Source organism: Camellia sinensis, chromosome 5 (assembly GCF_055761805.1).
Source record: "Camellia sinensis isolate YWXY chromosome 5, ASM5576180v1, whole genome shotgun sequence".
Classification (NCBI taxonomy): Eukaryota; Viridiplantae; Streptophyta; class Magnoliopsida; order Ericales; family Theaceae; genus Camellia; species Camellia sinensis.
The window spans coordinates 202,049,913-202,070,352 of record NC_138965.1 but is presented as its reverse complement, the minus strand read 5'-3'; the positions used below and the strand labels follow the sequence as shown (position 1 = coordinate 202,070,352).

Genomic DNA, 20,440 nt, shown 5'->3' with positions numbered 1-20,440 from the left:
TAATATAAATTATTGTGGGCATTTTTTTTTAGATGAAAATGTAATTTTCTTTGATTTTTTTTAGTAGAAAGAAAATACAATAGAGAAATAAAAGAAAATAATATTTTTAAAAAAAAAATTAAATTTTTGCTTGAAAATATATTATATGAGTGTCATATGATCATTTTAGCAAGTAACTAATTGGAGAATGACTAAGTATAAAATTAACTATTACAATAAAAAATTAAAAACCTAAAATAAAATTTGTTGTAAAATACAACAATATTATGCTGGGATTTAAGCATGGAGGTCTACTCTAACCTATACCCTTATATTTTTTATTAACGAATAAATTCACTAAGTCTGTCTTTCAAATTTAACTACTTTAATGTCGATTAATTAAAATAGGATGAGAGGCAAATTTCGGATGTGTGCACCGATTGCACAGCGCACACACCATTTCAGTCAAAGAATACAGCTGTCAAGATTCGACCCCACACTCAAGCCTTAGATACGGGTAGTCCAGCACTTAGAAGGTCATCCTAGAACCACTACACCAAATCTCTGAGAGTTGATCCTTCGAAGTGTGAAACTTGAAATCTCAAGACTTATGTCCCAAAATCTTACCAAAGTGCCACAATTCCTGAGTTCATACCCTTAGTTTGATTCCTATTACTCCTGTTCTTTCTTGAAACAAAATTAAAACATGAATTTTTAATATAAGATAAATAAATACATGTCTCCTTTTAACATATTAATTTAAGAGAAGATTATAAAATTATTTACAAGATACTTTTTTTATTTAATTATGACAAATTTAGGTTGAGTTGCGCATATACCTAAAAAGGTCACCCTTTTTTTTTTTGAATTTTTTTAATCTTTAGTGATTTTTTTTTAATTATGTCAATTTTTTTTTTAAAGTTTGTCTTGTGTAGAAGAATCTAGCATATAAATAAATTTGAAAAAAATTAAAAAATGTTCAGCGAAGAGAAAAATAAGTCAAGTCAACCCCTTTTTTTTTCTCTAGAATTTTTTCTCATTTTTTGGAGTAAGACTCAAAAACATAAAAATATATATATATATATATATATATATATATATATATAAAAATAAAAATAAGTGCACTAATGACTTAAAAAAAACATTATCAAACGCACATCTACTTATCATGAGTTTTTTTTTTTTTTTTTTTTTTTTTTTTTTTTTTTTTTTTACATCACATACTTTGAGTTTCGATGTTAAGGCTTGAATAATATGGCAATAGTTATTTTTATGTAACATCATTTTTTTTTATTCTCCTCCCATTTTTTTTATTTTATTATATTATGAGAAAACATTAATAAATTTTAAAATGTGATCTTATAAACTGTTTAGTCTTCCATTTTTTCTTATGAACCAAAAAGTCCTATTAAAGTAAAAATTACATAAAAGATAGTCACTTACATGTTTGAATTTAATTTTTTAAGGATCAAAGTGGGTTTCTCAAAATGTAAAATTACACATTTGGACAATTTATAATATAGAAATTTTGGATTTTTTCTCATTTTAGAAGGAACAAAAAACTAACACTCTAATGTACATTCTAATAATATAACACTTCAATGTAATATACTAAAAAGTTCATTGGTATACTTTTTTCAAACGTAACACTCCAATGTAACATAAAAAATAATAAATAAATAAATAAATTCCTTAGTGTACTTTTCTCAAACCTAACACTCTAATCGGTGCAATCTCAAGCGTAACACTCCAATGTAACATACTCCAATGTAACACACAAAAACACTAAAAAAACTGATTAGTGTACTTTATCCAAATGTAACACTCGCAGTTTGAAAATATATATTTATCCAAAACTTACTAATGAATATTTATATTCTTTTTAGAATGATTCGAAGAATCTCATATTTTTTCTTTTTTAATATTACATTAGAGTGTTACGTTTAGGCAAAATACATTAAAAAAAAATTAAAAAAAATGGTTACATTAAAACGTTACGTTTGAGAAAAGTACACCACAGTGGTTTTTTTTTTTTTTTTTTGTGTTACACTAAGAAATTTTTTTTTGAGTGTTAGGTTGAAGGAAATTTTTTTTTGAGTGTTAGGTTGAAGTTTTACGTTTGAAAAAAAGTACATTAAGAATTTTTTTTTTTAATGTTACATTAGAGTGTTATACTAAGGAGTTTTTTTAGAGTGTTATGTTTGAAAAAAAAAAATACTAAGAATTTTTTTTATGTGTTACATTAAAGTGTTACAATAAAAAAAAAATTATGTATGATATTAGAGTATTACACTAAAGAATTTTTTTGAAATGTTATATTAGACTGTTTTGTTTTTTTGAAGTGGTATTAATGGTATAGATGCTTAGGATGCTTAATGGAAGCCTTCAGAAATGTGTTCTGTTTGCGTAAGGGTTTGTTGTATTGGTGGTGAAAGTAGGGTTGTGCCCGGCCGAGTCGGCTCGGTTTTGCTGCCAAACTGTCACTTGACCCGACCACCTTGGGTATGGAAATTCATCACCCGGTTTCGACCAAGTACTCTTCGAAACCTCACAGCATCAGGTCTCTCTTCTATGGTCGGTATTCGGTTCGGATGAGCAATATTTATCAACTCTTCGTTTTAGGGAGTGAGGGAGGGTGAGAAGGGAGAGACGGCAGAAGTTGAGGACTAAAAAAGGGGGCTTCAGTAGGGAAGTTAAATAAAAGAGAGGGATGAAGGGATTGGCAGGAGGATGATGAGATTAGAGTGATGAAGAGTTACATGTCGTCATCTTTGTAGCTTTTTATCAACCATCGCCGGCAAATGTTGCCTTCTATTTTTTTCTTGTTTCGTCGATTTGAGCTCTTCGTCGTAACTTCAAATCGTTACTCCACTATCGGGTTCAGATTGTTTGTGAAGAGAAAGAAAGGAAAAGATAGAAAAAGATGAAGGGCTGAACTTCGAACTTGCTGTTTGTGAAAAAAAGAGAGCATTTAATGATTCAATAGATATGACACCATTACGTGGGTTAGTCTTTATTTTCAATTTCTACTGACTTTTGCTGATGAAGATATAAGGTAACAAAAATGTAAGAGATCTCAAAAATTCTATCAAAAGTTTTATCAAATGTTTTATATGGGTGTGGGATCCATATGGGATCCATATTGTGTGGGTCCCACACCCATGTGAGACATTTGGTAAAACTTTTAGTAGAATATTTGGGGTCTCTAGTATTACTCATAAGGTAATACTGCTAGTGTAATATCAAGAGCCAATAACAAACGACAGCTATGTACAGGGTAGAGCCAAAGAAGGCTCAGGGGTCACGTGTCCTCCTCAATTTTGAATTTTTTTTATTTTTATTTTGTGGTCATATATAAAATGTATTCTTTTTTTTTAACATGTAATTTTGTTTTTTGTTTTTTTTAACATGAAAAAAAAGGGTTCTGTGGTGTCATCATAGCCCCGTTGGGCCTTGACCCCGGGGTAACTGGTTGCCAGTCAGAGATTAACCCCCACTAAGTGAGGGACCCACCACCAGGGCACCAACAGAGCGTGAACACACGCCACAGCAGTGGACAGGTGTTGAGGGGATTTATAGAGCGTGTTCACCGAAGTGATTTCAAACACTCCCTCCCTAAGAATCGACCCTGGCACGCGGCTGTGGAATGCCCCGCATTCTCCACCAGGCCACCAACCCTGGTGGTTAACATGTAATTTTGTTAAGGATTTATTATATTGTTCACAATAAGTAATTATTTAATACTTTAAGAGCACTATGTGGTATTATTTATGTAATAGTCTAAACCAATAATGTAATGGAAAATCATATGGGTTGAATATAATTAACTCATTACTTTTAGGTAGTTGACAAAACTACTTTGTATAATTTGTGATTTCTTATGTTTTGAACATCACATAAGCAATGCCATATATGGTACTCTAAGACTATTTAATAATTTTCATTCAAAACACATCGTTTATAAGCGATATTATCTCTTTAATATTTTTTGTCAAATAAAAATTAAATAGATTTTATAACAATTTGTGCTATAAATGATGTGTTTTTATTTTCTAAAATTAAGAATTTTGATCCATAATTTTTTGTGCTAAAATTACAAACTTACATCACTATCCCATACCAAGCTATTACACACAATTATAGAATTTTGATTTGTTTATATTAATAATGATTTTTAATTTCTTATGCTTAAATTTAGCTCATAAAATTATTATTATCTTAATGTTGATCATGATTTTTTTTAGGTAAAAAATTATAACCAATAAGCATCCCCTCTAACTTAATTTTCTAACTCGGCCAGTTCGATTTAAGTAATTATTTTTTTCTTGAGACCGTTGACTGGCCAAAACTTTATGATTTTCAAATATTTGTAACCGCTGCCGACCATATACTTTGATGGAGCCGAGCGTTGAACGTCGGTTCAGTTTGGATTGGACGGGTGTTAATGGGGCCAATCGGTTTTTTGCACACCCTAGGTGAAAGATTTTGTCAATTTTGGTGTAGGATTTGATTGCGACTGTCCACGTAAATGTTAGGACGTGTGACTTTCATGTTAATAAAAATTAACCAATTTCAATGGAAGCGATGAACACATTGCGTCAGTGTGCGCAATTGTAGGTATGTTAGTTTTTATGGAATGTTGATGACTTGCATGTTATTGGCGATGATTTGATGGAGGTATACATGCTACTGAAAGTGCATAATAATGAAGGTGCATTTGTTAGAATCATGTATGTGGTGGGTCTTGTGTGGGTGGTAGTGTTAAAATCAAACAAAAATAAATAAATAAATAACAACCAACAACAACACTACGATTCCACATCAAATGGCTAAACATCACTAACCCCACAAATCACTCCACGCAATCCTCCACAAAAATTTCAAAAATTAACACCATACCATAACCAACCCACCCAAATATTAGGAAAAAATCATAACCAAAATCACACTCAAGGTTAAACAAGTAAATTTCAAAATATACCATAAGTAAAAAGACTAATTGATTTGAAAAAAAACTTCCAAAACTAAATAGAGTAACGTTATTCCAAATGGAATTTTTGAATAATTTTCCATTATATTATTGCCTTGTACTACAGATTATTCATTACAGCATATATAGTGCCTAAATGTCATAGATTCTATCACACTGCCATAACATAAGAAGTAATTTATAGGTCTGACAATGATTCTAACTCTTAATGGCTGATATGAATTTCTTGAGATGGGTCCAAAATAAATGTGAAAAGTTGACGACTAGGTCATTGTGCTTTCCTCCTTTGACCCATAAAGGTTCATACTTAAATTTGCAGAGTCTATAAAGCTCTTCACCATGGAAGAAACTCACAACTTCATCACTTGTTCCCTGCAAATCACCAAAAAGTAACGTCAAATGGACTACTTAAAAAAAATTATTTGATCTATCTTAGTATTAAGGATATCTGTGGTGGCTCCACGTCCCTGCAATTCCTTTATTCCACAGATATTAAGTCAATATTGTTTTACTATGAGATTCAAACTCGTGATTTACACTTTAAAGCGCTTATTACAACTCAATTAACTTCTTACAATTTGAAGTTTCAAATTTTGAGTTGTCATTAGGATTGTTATATATTATCATAATATTTTTACGAAATCTTCTTACAATCTATGTAGTTTTTCATCTACGATAATATGACTCGTTATTTTTCAAATTGATAAATTTTACAAATACGCATGCAATTTGTTGTATAGATACACTTGGAGGCGAATAAAATGGTAAAATACATCATGTGACGAATATAAATTTTCCCAAATCTTAGAGGATTGATTGTGACAAACGTGCAAACTACACTAATCACCATTAAAGATGACAAACACAACCTAAAATCGTTGACTCCTCTAATTACACTCATTTTAAACATGCCAATACTATTATGAAGCAAGAAAAAAAGTATAAACACAAACTAATATAGAAGTCATGTCCAATTGGTTTTCGTATTAGTAAAATAACTATTAAAATAAACAGGTGGAAATCAAAGAATAGAGAGGATTTGTATACGTACATGAATGACAAGAACTCGGCAATTCACAAAAGGAATTTTATCCACATTCTGCAAAAGAAGGGAGAAAATGGTTACTCATAAAAAAAAAAAGAATAGAGTTCGGATCATCTATCACACACTTTTTTGTGCCCATTATCTTATACTCATTTAGCCATTAATTATAACGACATAAGAAAATATATGATAAATATAAGACAAGGAGTAAAACAAATAATCAGTGCTGGAGATTTCAAACAGTACCGGAACAACTGTGGTATCATCACGCACCAACAAACAATGATAAAAAAAAATAGGAATCAAATGAATGAAACCTGATAAATGTCGAAGTAGAGTGATCGGTTAAGGAAGTAGAGGGAACCAAAGAAGGCACGAACGCCAGAGAGGAGTCCACTGTGGAGAATCACAGCCCTTAATCTTGGGACCCGAATAGCCAAATCCACCGTTGGTCCACTTCCAAGTGATTGTCCGTACAATACTATGTTCTCTTCTTTCACTCCGTAGGTTTCTCTCAAGCATTTGTAAGCCGCCTCTATGTCTGCATATGTTTCCTCCTCACTTGCCTGTAATTTTTTGTTTGGGGGGCAAAATCAACAGTTTTCCACTTGATCAAAAACTACTCTATGTATTGGAGGGAAAAAAGAGAGAAACAAACTGTGTGTAACATATGTAATCGAGAAGATTGAGCAAAGTTTGATGAACTTCTCGTATTTATAATTACTTTCCTATTGATTGACCAAAAATAAAAAATTGCTAAAGATATAATGATCACTTAGCTCAAAAGTAGCATACCTCTCCAGTGGACTGGCCATATCCAGAATAATCATACCTGCATAGCACAAGAAATTAAGGCTATGTTACACAACATGCTAAATTAGTCAAAAGGCTAAAAAATTAACTCATATTCTTTATTTTTTTATACATCTTTTTATTAAAAAAAATAAAAAATCACTAAAACAATAAATTCACAAACTCTAAATTGATCATCTCAAACCTATTATTTATTTTGTCATATACCACTAATAAGACTCGACAACAGCACTTCACATGAATACTATAGAAAAAAATTTAGAAAATTCATTTCCATTGTGGAATTACTTACTTCCTATTAACTTTAAATTTAAATCACATATTTTAGTTTTAGAGTAAAAATTTATGACACGAAGCATTTAGGGTAGATTACATATTTTACATCTATACACTACAACATATAAAAGCTATAGAGACCAAATTTTTTAGTTTTTAAAAGTGAAAATTTTGTTGCAAAAGACATTAGGGACCAATTTTTATCGTCGTGAGGATAATTGCTAAAAGGTTGTTCCGAAAAATAAAAAACAAGGCTTTTAGCGACAAAATTTTGAAAATGTCACTAATAAATAGACTTTTAGGGACGAAATAATTTGGTTTCAAAATCATTTAGTTTTTGAGACAATAAATTTGGCCCCAAAAGGATAATAATTCATTACTAATGTTCAATTTTCGTTGCTAAAAATACAATAACAGCACTTTTCTCAACAAAAATATTTGGTTCCTAAAAAATAATTTTGTCTCTAAATTTTTGTCTCTAAAATCTTAATTTTTTGTAGTGATAATTTGATTCAAATTTCACTTCAGTCTTTCTATCCCAATTTTCGTTGATTTTTTATACGTATACACCTTAAGAAACCAATAAGTGTCCTAAAATCATTAATTTTAACTTCCAACTAGAATGAAAATATCAAACTGAAACTAGACTTATGTAAGGACCAAATCATTCAATTTGAAATAATAAACCTCAAGTAGAATTTAGGTCTATAGAGCTAAAAATGTAATTTACCCTAACATTTTGATATGAATATGTTTATGGGATGAATTACATAATAGTTTTCGAAGTATGGGGTTTGTGTCATTCTAATTCCTAAGGGTTAAATTGAATCAATTTAGCCTCCAATGAATAAAAAGTATTCTAATTTAGTGCCTCAACCTATGTATCCTTTAGCAAGTGCCATTGAAATCATATATAAATGTAAAAATTCACTTGAAAAAATTATACTTTTAGTCTTAAAATATGTGATTTGTGTTATTTTGGTATTCAAAATTACACATTTATCTCTTACTTTAACGGAATTTATTAATAGAGTAAGGCTAAAGACTAAATTAAAGTACTTTTTTAATATATTATGAACTTCATTGACACAATTTAAATATTAGAAATCAAAATGAAGTAATAAGTACTAAAATTGTAATTAGGCCTATATTTATGTGATATGAAACGAATGTGGGTAAATTACACCATTAGTCCCTCTAGTTTGGACAAAATTTCACTTTCATATTTGTAGTTTCAATTTGAACCCTATATTTTTAGTTTTGTAACAATATGATCCCTCTGTCATTTGTCAGCAGAATTTTAAATGAAAAAAAGATCACATGTAAAACTAATTTAAAAGAAATTCCAAAGACTATCAATGAAATTTATTAGTTTCTTTTAAATTTTACTATGATCCTTCTAATTTTGAATGTGATCTTTTTCTGTTTAAAATATTTATGGTGTATAACAAAAAATATATATATATATTACAATAAAATTAAAAATGTAACATTTAAATTAAAATTACCACATAAAAACTTAAGTGACACTTCAGCTAACCCACCGGAACTATCAATTTACCCAACAAACATTATAGAGTAGTAGTACTCACGCCATGACATTAACACCAAGTTGATCACTGAGATCAGTGATGAAAGAGAACATCTCTCCTATATCAGTAGCATTCCCGTGAGAGTACAGCACCGTCAACGCCGCCGCCGCCGCTGCCGGAGACGTCGCCAATTGGCGGCCCCTCACATACACACAGACAATATAGTTGCCAGTCTTGGTCCGCAGCCTCAACACTTCACCTCTCTCCTCAGGAACATCATAAACTCTCAGTTTTAAAGTTCGCCCATTGGAAATTATGTCGTACCGCGGCGGCGCCGGAGGATGGAAGGCAATTTTGGCTACAACCCATGATGCCATTTGGAATTTGTGGTATTGGGTTACTGGAATTGAAGCAAATAAACAGTCTTGTGTATGTAAGAGAGTGTGTTTGGCTTGTGAGATTATATACTGAGATAGAGAAAAAAAAAAAAAAAAAAAGAAGGATAGAAATTATTATGATAGAAGAATTGTATTCTACGTGAAATCCACGCGAGTTTAGAGATTCGACAGTGATACATGTAAGGTTCACCAATAAATGTATGTTTGGTTTTTGAATTTTCAAAAACATTTTCTGAACTATTACAAAAAAAAAAAAAAAAAAAAAAAAGGCTTTCATAATAAAATAAATTCTGAATTTTTAGTTTTAATAATTTAAATTTAAAATTTTTGATTTATTTTTAATCTAAATTAATTATCTACATCTATTAAGTTAAAGTAACGGAAAAAGAATATTTTAATCATTAAACTCAAAAAGAAATAATATTTAAACATTTTATATACAATTCCATTGAGTTGAATAATTAAAATATCATTTTTTTCATCAATTTACTTAACAAAAATAGATTGATAGTTGAGATTAAAAAAAAAATTAAAAGATTAAAATTTAAATTAATAAAATTAAAAATTTATTTTGTTATAAGCGTCAAACTCCCAAATCATTTTATAATTTCTCTTTTTTTAAATTTTTTCTGTTTAGTTGTCTTTTGTGAATTTTTTTTTTTATAATTTTATCAAATTTAATATGACAAACAACCATAGCCTAAAACCACGAGTCCGGATCCTCTCCGGCCAACCTCTCCAGCCATTCCTCCTGTCAATGGCCAAGATTTGGCCACGTCACTTTGGCTGAAGAGGACGGCTCAGATCAAGTTTGGTTTAAAAAAAAAAAAAAAAATTGATTTTTTTTTCTTTCACCATAGCAACAGAGCGTTCGGCTTGCAGAGCTACTCCGGCGTCCCATTCGGCCGGCAAAGCCATCTCTAGTGCCCTCTCAGCCTATGTCTCCTTCTTTTTCTCCTTTATTTCACCTCCTCTCTTTCTCTCTCTTCAAACCCACAAACCTTCTCTCTCTAATCTGCAATCCATTAGAGAGATTGAAAATGCCAAAATTCAAACCGGATTATTAAAGTAAGAAATGAAGAGAAATGCTTTGATTTTCTTGAAGTCGTGCATGTCGATGATCTCCCAGACATTACAAGAGCATTGAAACCCAAATCATGAAACCCAGATCGTTGAACCATGAACATGGAAACCTATATCATTGAACCCATCTCTGAATTGGTTGAGCATCAATTGAGCTCTAAACTGATTGGGTTGAGCTTCAATTGATATCTGATTGACCTTCGATTCAAATTTGAATCTAGATTTGTTCCACTATTGCAAATCGTTTTTACCACGCCGGAAAGAGAAGCAAGAATGGTAGGGACAAGCAAGAAACTTCTGCTTGGTGATGGTAGTTCGGTGTCGGAATCAGCACGGCATTGGCATTGGCATCGACAGTGCTCCTGTAAAGAGAGAGGAGAGTTTAGGAGTGAGAGAGAGATGAGAGTTTGACAGAGGGAAACTCTATTGCTGTGTTGAATTTTTTTTTTTTTTTTAACGAAACTTGATCTAAGCCGTCCTCTTCAGCCTAAGTGACGTGGCCAAATCTTGGCCATTGACAGGAGGAATGGCTGAAGAGGTTGGCTGGAGAGGATCCGGACTCTAAAACCACACGGTTACAAACAAGAGTTTAATTTATAACATGTTCACATTGCACCAGGCATAGATAATTTCAAGTGTGGCCGTCGTCAATACCATGAATTCAAAAAGGGCACTGCAAATAAAAAAAAAATATACAAAATGATATATTAATAATATTTGTAAAATTATGACGAAGGGTATTTAGAAAAATGTTAAAATAATAAAAAAAATTATAAAATTAATATAAAAATTCAAAAAATTGTGCAAAAAAAATAAAAAAAAAAAGATTCTTCTCCTTCTCTTTACATTTTAGACATAATTCTATAAAAAGAAAAAAATCGTGCTTTTTTTTTGTGAATTTTTTAAATATTTCAATCAAATTTTTAAAATTTTTAGATTCATTTAATATATATAAAAAATACAAAATTTATGCAAAAATCTTTCAAAAATTTATTAAAGAGAAAAAATACAAAAAATTATGGGTGAAATTTATTTTTTAAGTATTTTAGCTTTTTTAAATTTGAATTTTCATATTTTGTTGTATTCAAAAAAAAATTAAAAAAATTTGAACAAAAATTGTATTTTTTAAATATAACTAGGGTTTTTTTTTTTAAGCTCCCTAATAATAACAATTTTCTGCATAAAGGACATTAAAAAATGTAATATTGCCTCAGGTCCCTAACCAAAATACCCGCGCATTTTATCAATTTCTTGGACCAAAATACCCTACGTCTGTTCATCTTCAGATGAGTTGATTTTTTTGACCTATCTACTGAATATTCTCCTTTGTGATGCTGGTACTGGTATTGGGTATTTTTCGGTGAGTACGAAAACAAATTCAGCAAAACAAAGGCACTAAGTTTGGCAAATTTGATTTTCTGGGTAAACAAACAGAATGGAGTTGTGTTCTTGTTTCTGGAAAAGCAATATTTGGACCCCTACTTGAAGAATATTGGAAAAAGAAGCTTGAGGAAGAGGCAGCAGTAGAGGAAGGCTTAAAGTGATCCAGAGAAATTCATACCATTAAGTTTAAAGAAAATCTATCACAAACTCATAGAAGAACTATTAATTTGTTTGTGCAGGAAATTGTGATTGAATCAGCAGCAGCAAAACCAATGACAAATTGATCAAATCAGAGTTTTATTGTTCCAGAGAAATTCTGGACCAGAGAAATTTGAATTTTCTCTGGGTTGAATCCAGAGAAATTCTTTGGAAGTCCAAAATTTCTTTACTTCAAACTAATGATGGGTTGCTTTCCTTCCAACTGTCAAAATTGAACTGCTTTCTGTGCATTTGGGGCTTCTTATTGAAGCTTCTTGTGTTCTTGTTTTTGTAAATTTCTCTGCCTTGCTACATTTGTGTTTCTCTATTGTGTAATTTTATCTGGCATATTTATATTTCTTCATTATTTTCTCAAGCAAATTATCTGTGGCTTACTACTCTATTGGTGTGGCTAATTTTCTCAGGCATTTATAATTTTCTCTGGCCAAATTACTTTTCTTACTTGTGTGTCTAATTTTCTCTGGCAGCATTTATAATTTTGTCTGGCCACATTATGTTTATGTCTTGTGTCTAATTTTCTCTGGCATATTTATTTTGTTCAATGCTCCATTTCCTCAAAATTTCTTTGTTGTGTAATTTTCTCTGTCATGTTTATGTTGCTACCTTGTAATTTTCTCTATTGTGTAATCATTGCTACCTTGTAATTTTCTCTGGGATTTAATGTTTATGTTTTCATTCTATAGAAATGGCAAAGCGCAGAAGCAGCACAACCCCAGAAACCCCGAAAAAGAAACCAAAAGTCTCTGTGTTTGCGTCTTATGATCTTAGATCAAAACGCAGTAGCAGCACCAGAACACCACAAAAAAAACAAGTCCAAGTTAAAGAAGCAATAAGCATCAAGATCACGACACCAACTTCAAGGTGATTTTCACTCAACTACAAGCTTAATATTTTCTCTGTCATTTTCATTGGATTATAATAACGAACCTACGATTTTCTCTATACTACAAAGAAAAGTCCAGAAACATGAATAGTGCAACAAAAAAAAAATGAAAAGTGCAAAGAAAACATATCAGAAAACTTTGAAAAGTGCAAACATATAAAAACACATAAAAACACAACATATAAGTCCAGAAAAATTTGTAATACTTATCATTTGTAATACAATCATATGATTTTCTCTGGACTACAAAGAAAAGTCCAGAGAAATTTGTGGACTTATATTCACTTTCAATATAACAAAAACAAAAACACATTAACATCAAGAGACAAAAATATATTAAACACAAGCACATAAAAAAATCACAGAGAAGATCTGTTATGTTCACAAAACATTCAATTCAAAAAATTTAAAAAAAAAAAAAAACACTTACTACTCTATTGCTACGTCTGTAAATTTCTCTGCCTACTTACAATTTTCTCTGTGATTTTCACTGCACTACAGGCTTACAATTTTCTCTATGATTTGAGTTCAATTATAGTAACAAACCTGCAATTTTCTCTGCACTACACAAAAAATGCAAAGTGAACAAAAAACAGAGCACAAAAACGCAGAAAAACAGAGCACCAAAAAGCAACTCATAACCATGTTGACAGAGAATGAAAAAGCAACTCCAAAAATCAAAATCAACTCCATCGAAAATTCATCAATAACAGATAATGAAAAATTAACTTCAAAAATCAAAAACAACAACACTGAGTTCGTCTCTCTCACATTGATCAAAACTAAAAACAAAAACCTAATTCAACACCTACACGATCAAATCAAATCAAAAATTGAAAACTTATCTAATTCAACTCCACATGAAATCAAATCAAACACAATGAACCAGATTTCAACTCCTACACGATCGATCAACACCTACAAACAATGAACATGATTTCAACTCGTACATGATTTCAACACCTACAAACAACGAACAGGATTTCAACACCTACAAAAATCCTAGAAAATCTCCACAAAAATCTGAATCGTCAAGTTCATCCTCACGTAATCTCCCACAAAATATCAATATGATCTTTAGCTGCCAAATTCAAAACAATGTATATTATAAACAAGGGTAAGACAGGTATTTTACACTCTAAAATAACATTAAAGGACCTTAGGCTACAAAAGAACACATTGTGGACCTAATCCATTACTAAAAGTTGGATAGGGACCTTAAACCGATTTTCCCATATAACTAAGTAGATCTAAAAAAAAATTGATTAAAATGTTTAAAAAAAAAGGACTAAGAAATAAAAAATAAAAAAATTGTTTTTAAAAATTTCAAACCATACAAAGCCTCTGTTTGGGAAGTGGGTTGGCTTTTTGATTTTTTTGACTATTTTAGCTTGGGCTAAAAAGCTTAAGCAAAGTTTAGCAAGTTGAAAAAAAGTCAAAAAGTGAAAAAGTTATTCAAAAAGTTAAAAAGTTATCACTATTCACCAAAAGTTAAAAATTACGGCTGCACAACTCTCAATCCTAATTTTTCTCTACACACTAATTTATACAATTTTTTAATACACATTTTTCATAAAAAGTCAAAAAGTTAACCCAAACATCCATATTTTTTTCCTCAATTTTTTAGTCCAAAAAGACAAAATTGAACTTATTTAGGACACCCCAAATAACCCTTTAGTTTGGAAAGGACTTTTTTACTTTTTGACTTTTTTTGTGAAAGAAGAGTGTGATGATCATGGATTAGATGTGATATTTTGTTTTTTGTGACTAAAATAGCTTATTTTGTCTTTTGTGGCTAAAACAACCACTTTAGCCCTTCTCAAACAATGCCAAAGGCTAACATTTTTTTTTGTTTTTTTCATACCTCATATTTTAGTAAAAAAAATATTAAAAAAACCACTCCCAAACCAACCCTAAGTATTTTGATTAAATATTAAATAAATCACAAAAAGCTACTTTATTAAAAATTTCTATTCTATATCATAATCGTTATATCACCAATTTTGTTATTTCAACTAGTTTCTAGCTCCAAAATGAGTCTTCAACAGTCTCGCTAGAAGTTTTTTTTTTTTTTTTTTTTGGGAGAAAACATGAACATATCATAAAAACAAGAAACAAAATACAACCAATAATGGTTAGTTCCTATGGAAGGCAATCTTAGGCCTTGTTTGGGAACATGCTAATTTAGTAATTTTTTTGTTATTTGGCTAAAATATGAACTAAAAAAACTAGTATGTTTGGAATAACTTTTTGACTTTTTACGAAAAGATGTGCAAAAAGTAGAGAGAAAAAAGAATCTTTGACTTTTTGGTATGGGTTGTTGACTTTTTGACTTTTTTAGTAATTTTTTGACTTTTTGGCTAAATCGGCATGTTGCCAAACAAGGCCTTAGTAGCTACATGTGCTGCTTCCACTGTCTTCCTAGAAGCCTTAGAAATACATACATAATCAAACTTGTTACAAAGAGCCCTAATGTCTAACGACATATTCATTGTCTCCCAATCCTCTGTACCGTTTTGTCGAAGCTTCTGAATAAGCACTTGGCAGTCCGTAAGGATAGAGATAACCGTAACATGCTGTTGGACACACCATTGCAAAGCTTGGAAATATGATGTTACTTTAGTCGTTAGTGCAGAGAGAGCCACAAAAAGTGTATTGCTTGTGCGCGACAACATTACCACTACTATCCAAAGCAACCCACGTAGTCCCCCGCTTGTTTGGTGTGCTGAAGCCATACTTCATCAATCAAAATCCTGTCAAAATGAGGATCTAGCATCCAAGACAAATTGTTAACGACAGTAAAAGGTTTGTTGTGGGTGGTAGGTAATGGAAAGAAGATTGATTCGTTTGAGGATAACTGGATTCCAACCAAGCAAACTGGGATGATGGGTAGAGGTTTGGGTCAGCATTTTAATTCTTTTAAGGTGGAACATTTGATTGATTCTCAACATCACCTATGGAGGGAACCTTTAATTAGAGGCCTTTTTCCTGATGATTTAGCCTAGCATATCTGCAATATACGTCTTCCCTTAGAAGACAGAAGAGAAATGATTTGGCAATTGACTTGAGAATGGAGGTATTCAATAAAGTTGGGATACTATAAGGTGGTGTTTGACTGTTTTGTTAATTCTTCAATTAGCCAGGGTATTGGGTGGGACTGTCGGCAACAACTTTAGAATTTTAATATTCCCCCAAAATGGACTCTTTTTATTTGGAAAATTTTACTTAGGATTTTGCCAGTTGAGGTTTTTCTTCATTCACGGGGAGTACTGACAGATCTTAGTTGTCCAAGCTGTTTGGCAAATGAGAAATCTCTTGAGTATTTTTGTTTTTCGTGTCCACACTCCCAATATATTTGGAAGGGCTCTCGATTGGGTCTGGATTTTAACATAGGAGAAGCTATGCTAGCCCAGGTGTGGTTGGAATATTGGTTTAGAAAGGCACCAGACGAGACAGCAGTGGTTGAATCCATTAAAGTCTTGTGGGGTCTCTAGCTTCAAAGAAATGAAGCTGTTTTTAAGAGGGCGGTTGAAAATCTACATCAGGCTCTTCAACAAATCCATCAGCCAGTATGGTGTGCCAATGATCAAGATTGTAAAAACCTTAGGGGTTGGACTATTTCATCTAACAGTTTCACCAGAAATTAGCTAAAATGACTTTGAGTTACAATAACTCGTCAAAAGAGACGAGGCACTATGCACTTGCCTCAGAATTTTTTATTATTTTCTTTGTTTCTCGTGCATTGATCTATGGACAGGCGTGCTCTTCAATTTTATTATTTTTTTGTATTTTTATAAATATATTTATATTTAAAAGAAGAAAGTTGAAATAATATTTTGCTCAAGCTTTTGGTGGTCGATCACTCGGTCATCTATTCAAAGATTTTTTGTTTGGCCCCGGTCATTTATTTGGCCATCCACTTTATCGACCACTAAAATTTTTAATAATATTTTGGGCAAATTACATATACCTCCCTTGAGGTTTGGCTAAATTACAGATATCCTCCTGAAGTTTCGAAAATTACATCCTGCCCCCTAAGGTTTATATTTTCATAAGAATTTGTCCCCTTATGTTTAAATTTCATAACAAATTATCTCCTAATTTGTTATGTAAATATAGCATTCAAGAGAAAATTTATAATTTCTCAAATCTCAAAAATGTTTATAATTTAGTCAAACTGCAAGAGGTATATGTAATTTGTCCTAATATTTTAAAAAAATATGATTGAAATAGAAAGGGTCGTTAGAGTGTATGTCTAAAAAATAATTAACTAAAATAATAAAGTAAAGTTTTATATAACTACTTTAACTATACTGGAGATATTCTAACTCACGAAAAACATCGCCAAACACTGACGTCTGCCAATCTCCATTTATGGGAAAAGTCATTGAATTTTGCCCTTTTAGGACTATCCAATCACATCTCATCTCATCTCATCTGTTCTAATCTCCTCTCAGTCTCTCTCCGTTTCTCATTGTCCTTCCCAGTTGTTTTATAAATGCTGTTCATCTTCAACCTATGGTTGTCAACTACTCTCTCTCTCTCACAATAACTCTTTCTCCAAGGTTCTAAATCGCGGTATCGGATAACGTAACGGTATCAATCGCGGAGTATCGGTATCGGTACGTATCGGGAATCGGGTGTCGCGGTGGTGAAATTTTAAAAATCATTTTAAAGGTTTTTCAACTTTTTCTTTCCCGTACCGGTCCGAACCGGTGAGTATCGGCCCGTCGCGGCTTGTGTAACGGCTTGTGTAACGCTTACAGGCCGATACGTACCGGGACTCGGCCGATACTCCTGCGATTTTTAATCTCAGTGGTATATCGGCCTGTATCCGTCGTGGCACCCCATTTTTCCGATACGTATCGGCCGATACGTAACGTATCGGCCGATATTTAGAACTATGTCTTTCTCTCTCCAACAAAAAACTATGTCCAACTCCACCCAACCTATTCACATCTTGATCTTCCCATACCCAGCTCAAGGCCACATGCTACCAATCTTGGATCTAACCCACCAACTAGCCCTCCGTGGACTCACCCTTACCATTCTGGTCACACCCAAGAACCTCCCAACCCTGAACCCACTTCTCTCGACCCACCGATCAATCCGGACCCTGGTTCTTCCCTTCCCGCCCCACCCATCTCTTCCCTCCGGAGTTGAAAACGCAGCAGACATCGGTATCTCCGGCAGTGTACCAATCATCAATGCACTAGGTAAGCTTCATGGACCAATAATCCAGTGGTTTAAGTCCCACCTTAATCCTCCTACTGCCATCATCTCTGATTTCTTCCTCGGGTGGACCCATCACCTGGCCCACCAACTCGGTATCCCCCGGGTCAGTTTTTACTCATCTGGAGCTTTTTTAACCTCTGTGAATAATTTTCTGTGGCAAAACATAAACACCGTCAGGAATTTACCTGTGGTTAATTTTCCTGATTTACCAAGATCGCCGAGTTTTACTGCGGGGCACCTTCCTTCTTTGTTCCGGGCATATAGGGAATTGGATCCGGATACGGAGTTTCTCAAGGATAGTGTTCTTGCAAATACTAGAAGTTGGGGGTGTGTTTTTAATTCTTTTCATGCATTAGAGGGTGAGTATTTGGACCATGTGCGGAAGGAAATGGGGCATGGGCGGGTTTGGGGGGGTTGGGCCACTCTATTTGGCAGGTGGGGTTGGATCCATGGGTCGGGTCAACCGGGACAAGGATTCCAGTGAGGGTGTGTTAGCATGGCTTGATGGGTGTCCTGATGGGTCTGTGTTGTATGTGTGTTTTGGGAGTCAGAAGTTGCTGAAGAGGGATCAAATGGAGGTTTTGGCTTTGGGGCTTGAACGGAGCGGGGTCTGGTTTGTTTGGGTGGTCAAGTCAGTCACGACCCAACAAATGGCAGATGGAGATGGGTTTGTGCCCGATGGGTCTGAGGATCGGGTATCTGGGAGGGGTATGGTGATAAAGGGGTGGGCCCCACAAGTGCCGATACTGAATCATCAAGCTGTGGGCGGGTTTTTGAGTCATTGCGGGTGGAACTCGGTATTGGAGGGACTAGCAGGTGGGGTGATGATACTGGGCTGGCCCATGGAGGCAGACCAATTTGTGAATGCTAGGCTGTTGGTGGAAGACATGGAAGCGGCAGTCTATGTGTGCAAGGGCGCCGATGCAGTGCCTGACTCCGCTGAGTTGGCTCAGATCATTGCCAAGTCATTGAGTGGGAACACTGTACAGAAGGTAAAAGCAATGGAGTTGAGACAGAAGGCAATGGAAGCAGTTGAGATAGGTGGCAGCTCTTGGAGGGACTTGGAGGATTTAGTGAGAGAGTTGGCCCAACTTCAAATCAAAATTGTTTGATAAAAGAGGTACATACATGATTAGTTCATTTGAAGGCTGTATTTATAAATTTGATTCCTCATTCAACTTTTACCTTGTTTAGAAGATTAGTACTTATATTGTGTTTAAATCCTGAATTTGTAAAAGAAAAAGATTTGTGAAATATCAATGAATTAGTGTATGTCCGTGCCTGTTGAAATCAAAATATAATTATAATTTATATGTATCATATTAAAATTTGTGGAGTAACATTTTTTGATTTTTGATAAATACTGGAAAAATAATAAGAACTAATATTACATTTTCCTTCAAGGTTTCATACACAAAAATTTGACACCAAAACATTTGATTATGGGAAAATTAGGCCTCAATTCGGAAAATAATTTTTTTTTTTTTAAAAAAAACTAATGGGATACGCTTTTAGGGAAAGGGGAGAGGAATAAAACAGAGAAAGATAAGAGTTCATACATATAAAGGGAAAACAAATTTGAAGAGAGAGAGATCTCATATTAATCCCATTATAAAAAATAAAAAAAAAGATTTCATGTTAATAAGTGCATTGCAAAGTTCGGAAACACTTTAACACAAAATTATCCCCAATCTTTGGTGTACACAAATTCACGTAGTTTCAATTAACTAATTAGAAAAAACAAAGAAGTACCCATTTGGGATGCTTCTTGAAGATTGAATATAAAAATTAAAAAAAAGATAATGTCAAAACAACCCACACCAAATGCCCACCTATATCTATATCTATATCTATATCTATATTTATATTATATATTAAGTAAAAGGGAGATTTTTAACCCCCAAGACCTGTGGAAGTTTCAATATCTTAATCTAAATTTTCTAAATTTTTCATTTTTTATTTAAAAAAAAATCTCAACATTTATTGATTTGGTTAAAATCTCCTGATAAGTATTTATTAAATTTTTTCAATCCACATGTCTTTCCACATGCCTACATTTATTGATTTTGTCAAAATTTCCTGATCAGCATTTAAAATTCCCTCATACAAATAATTATAGATACAATCCATGTATAGTTACTGCAGTACCCTTTTCAACTTCTCACATATATTATGGTTACTGATAAGATTGTTAAATTATTTTTATAAAAAATCTTAAAAACACATAATTTATATATTAAAAAAATTTAAAACAAATATAAATATCTATAATTATCATGTACATAGCACGGGTGATAGGCTAGTCTATTATAAAAGGAAAATGAGCTTTCTAACCCACAAGCTTTGTGGGAGATCCAATATCCCAATCCTAATTTCTTAATTTTTTGATTTAAAAAAAATAAATAATCTTAGCATTTATTGATTTCTCCCAACCCACAAAACTTTTTGACTTTTCTCATCGTTATTACAACACTCTTTCAACTTCTTCCATACACTATAATTAATGATGGGATTGTTAAATGATTTTTATAAAAATTATCTATCTATACTATATATTAAGCAAAAAGAGGTTTCTAACCCCAAGCCTTGTGGGAGCTCTAATCT

General features: G+C 32.5%; 2 protein-coding genes across 2 annotated transcripts; one reads left to right on the top strand and one right to left on the bottom strand.

Moving 5' to 3' along the window:
- Positions 1-5,018: 5,018 nt before the first annotated feature.
- Positions 5,019-9,113, bottom strand: LOC114319620 (uncharacterized). The gene is made up of 5 exons (XM_082871195.1): positions 8,696-9,113; positions 6,810-6,846; positions 6,332-6,580; positions 6,021-6,068; positions 5,019-5,341 (listed from the first exon to the last, which is right to left on the bottom strand). The coding sequence occupies exons 1-5, from the start codon at positions 9,010-9,012 to the stop codon at positions 5,168-5,170; spliced, it is 825 nt and encodes a 274-aa protein (XP_082727321.1). The 5' UTR covers positions 9,013-9,113; the 3' UTR covers positions 5,019-5,167.
- Positions 9,114-17,508: 8,395 nt separating this feature from the next.
- LOC114319631 (UDP-glycosyltransferase 89A2) lies at positions 17,509-19,313 on the top strand. The gene is given in 2 exon segments (XM_028266662.2): positions 17,509-18,245; positions 18,247-19,313. Coding segments are annotated over 2 exon segments (1,416 nt in total). The 5' UTR covers positions 17,509-17,531; the 3' UTR covers positions 18,949-19,313.
- The last annotated feature ends 1,127 nt before the right edge of the window (positions 19,314-20,440 follow it).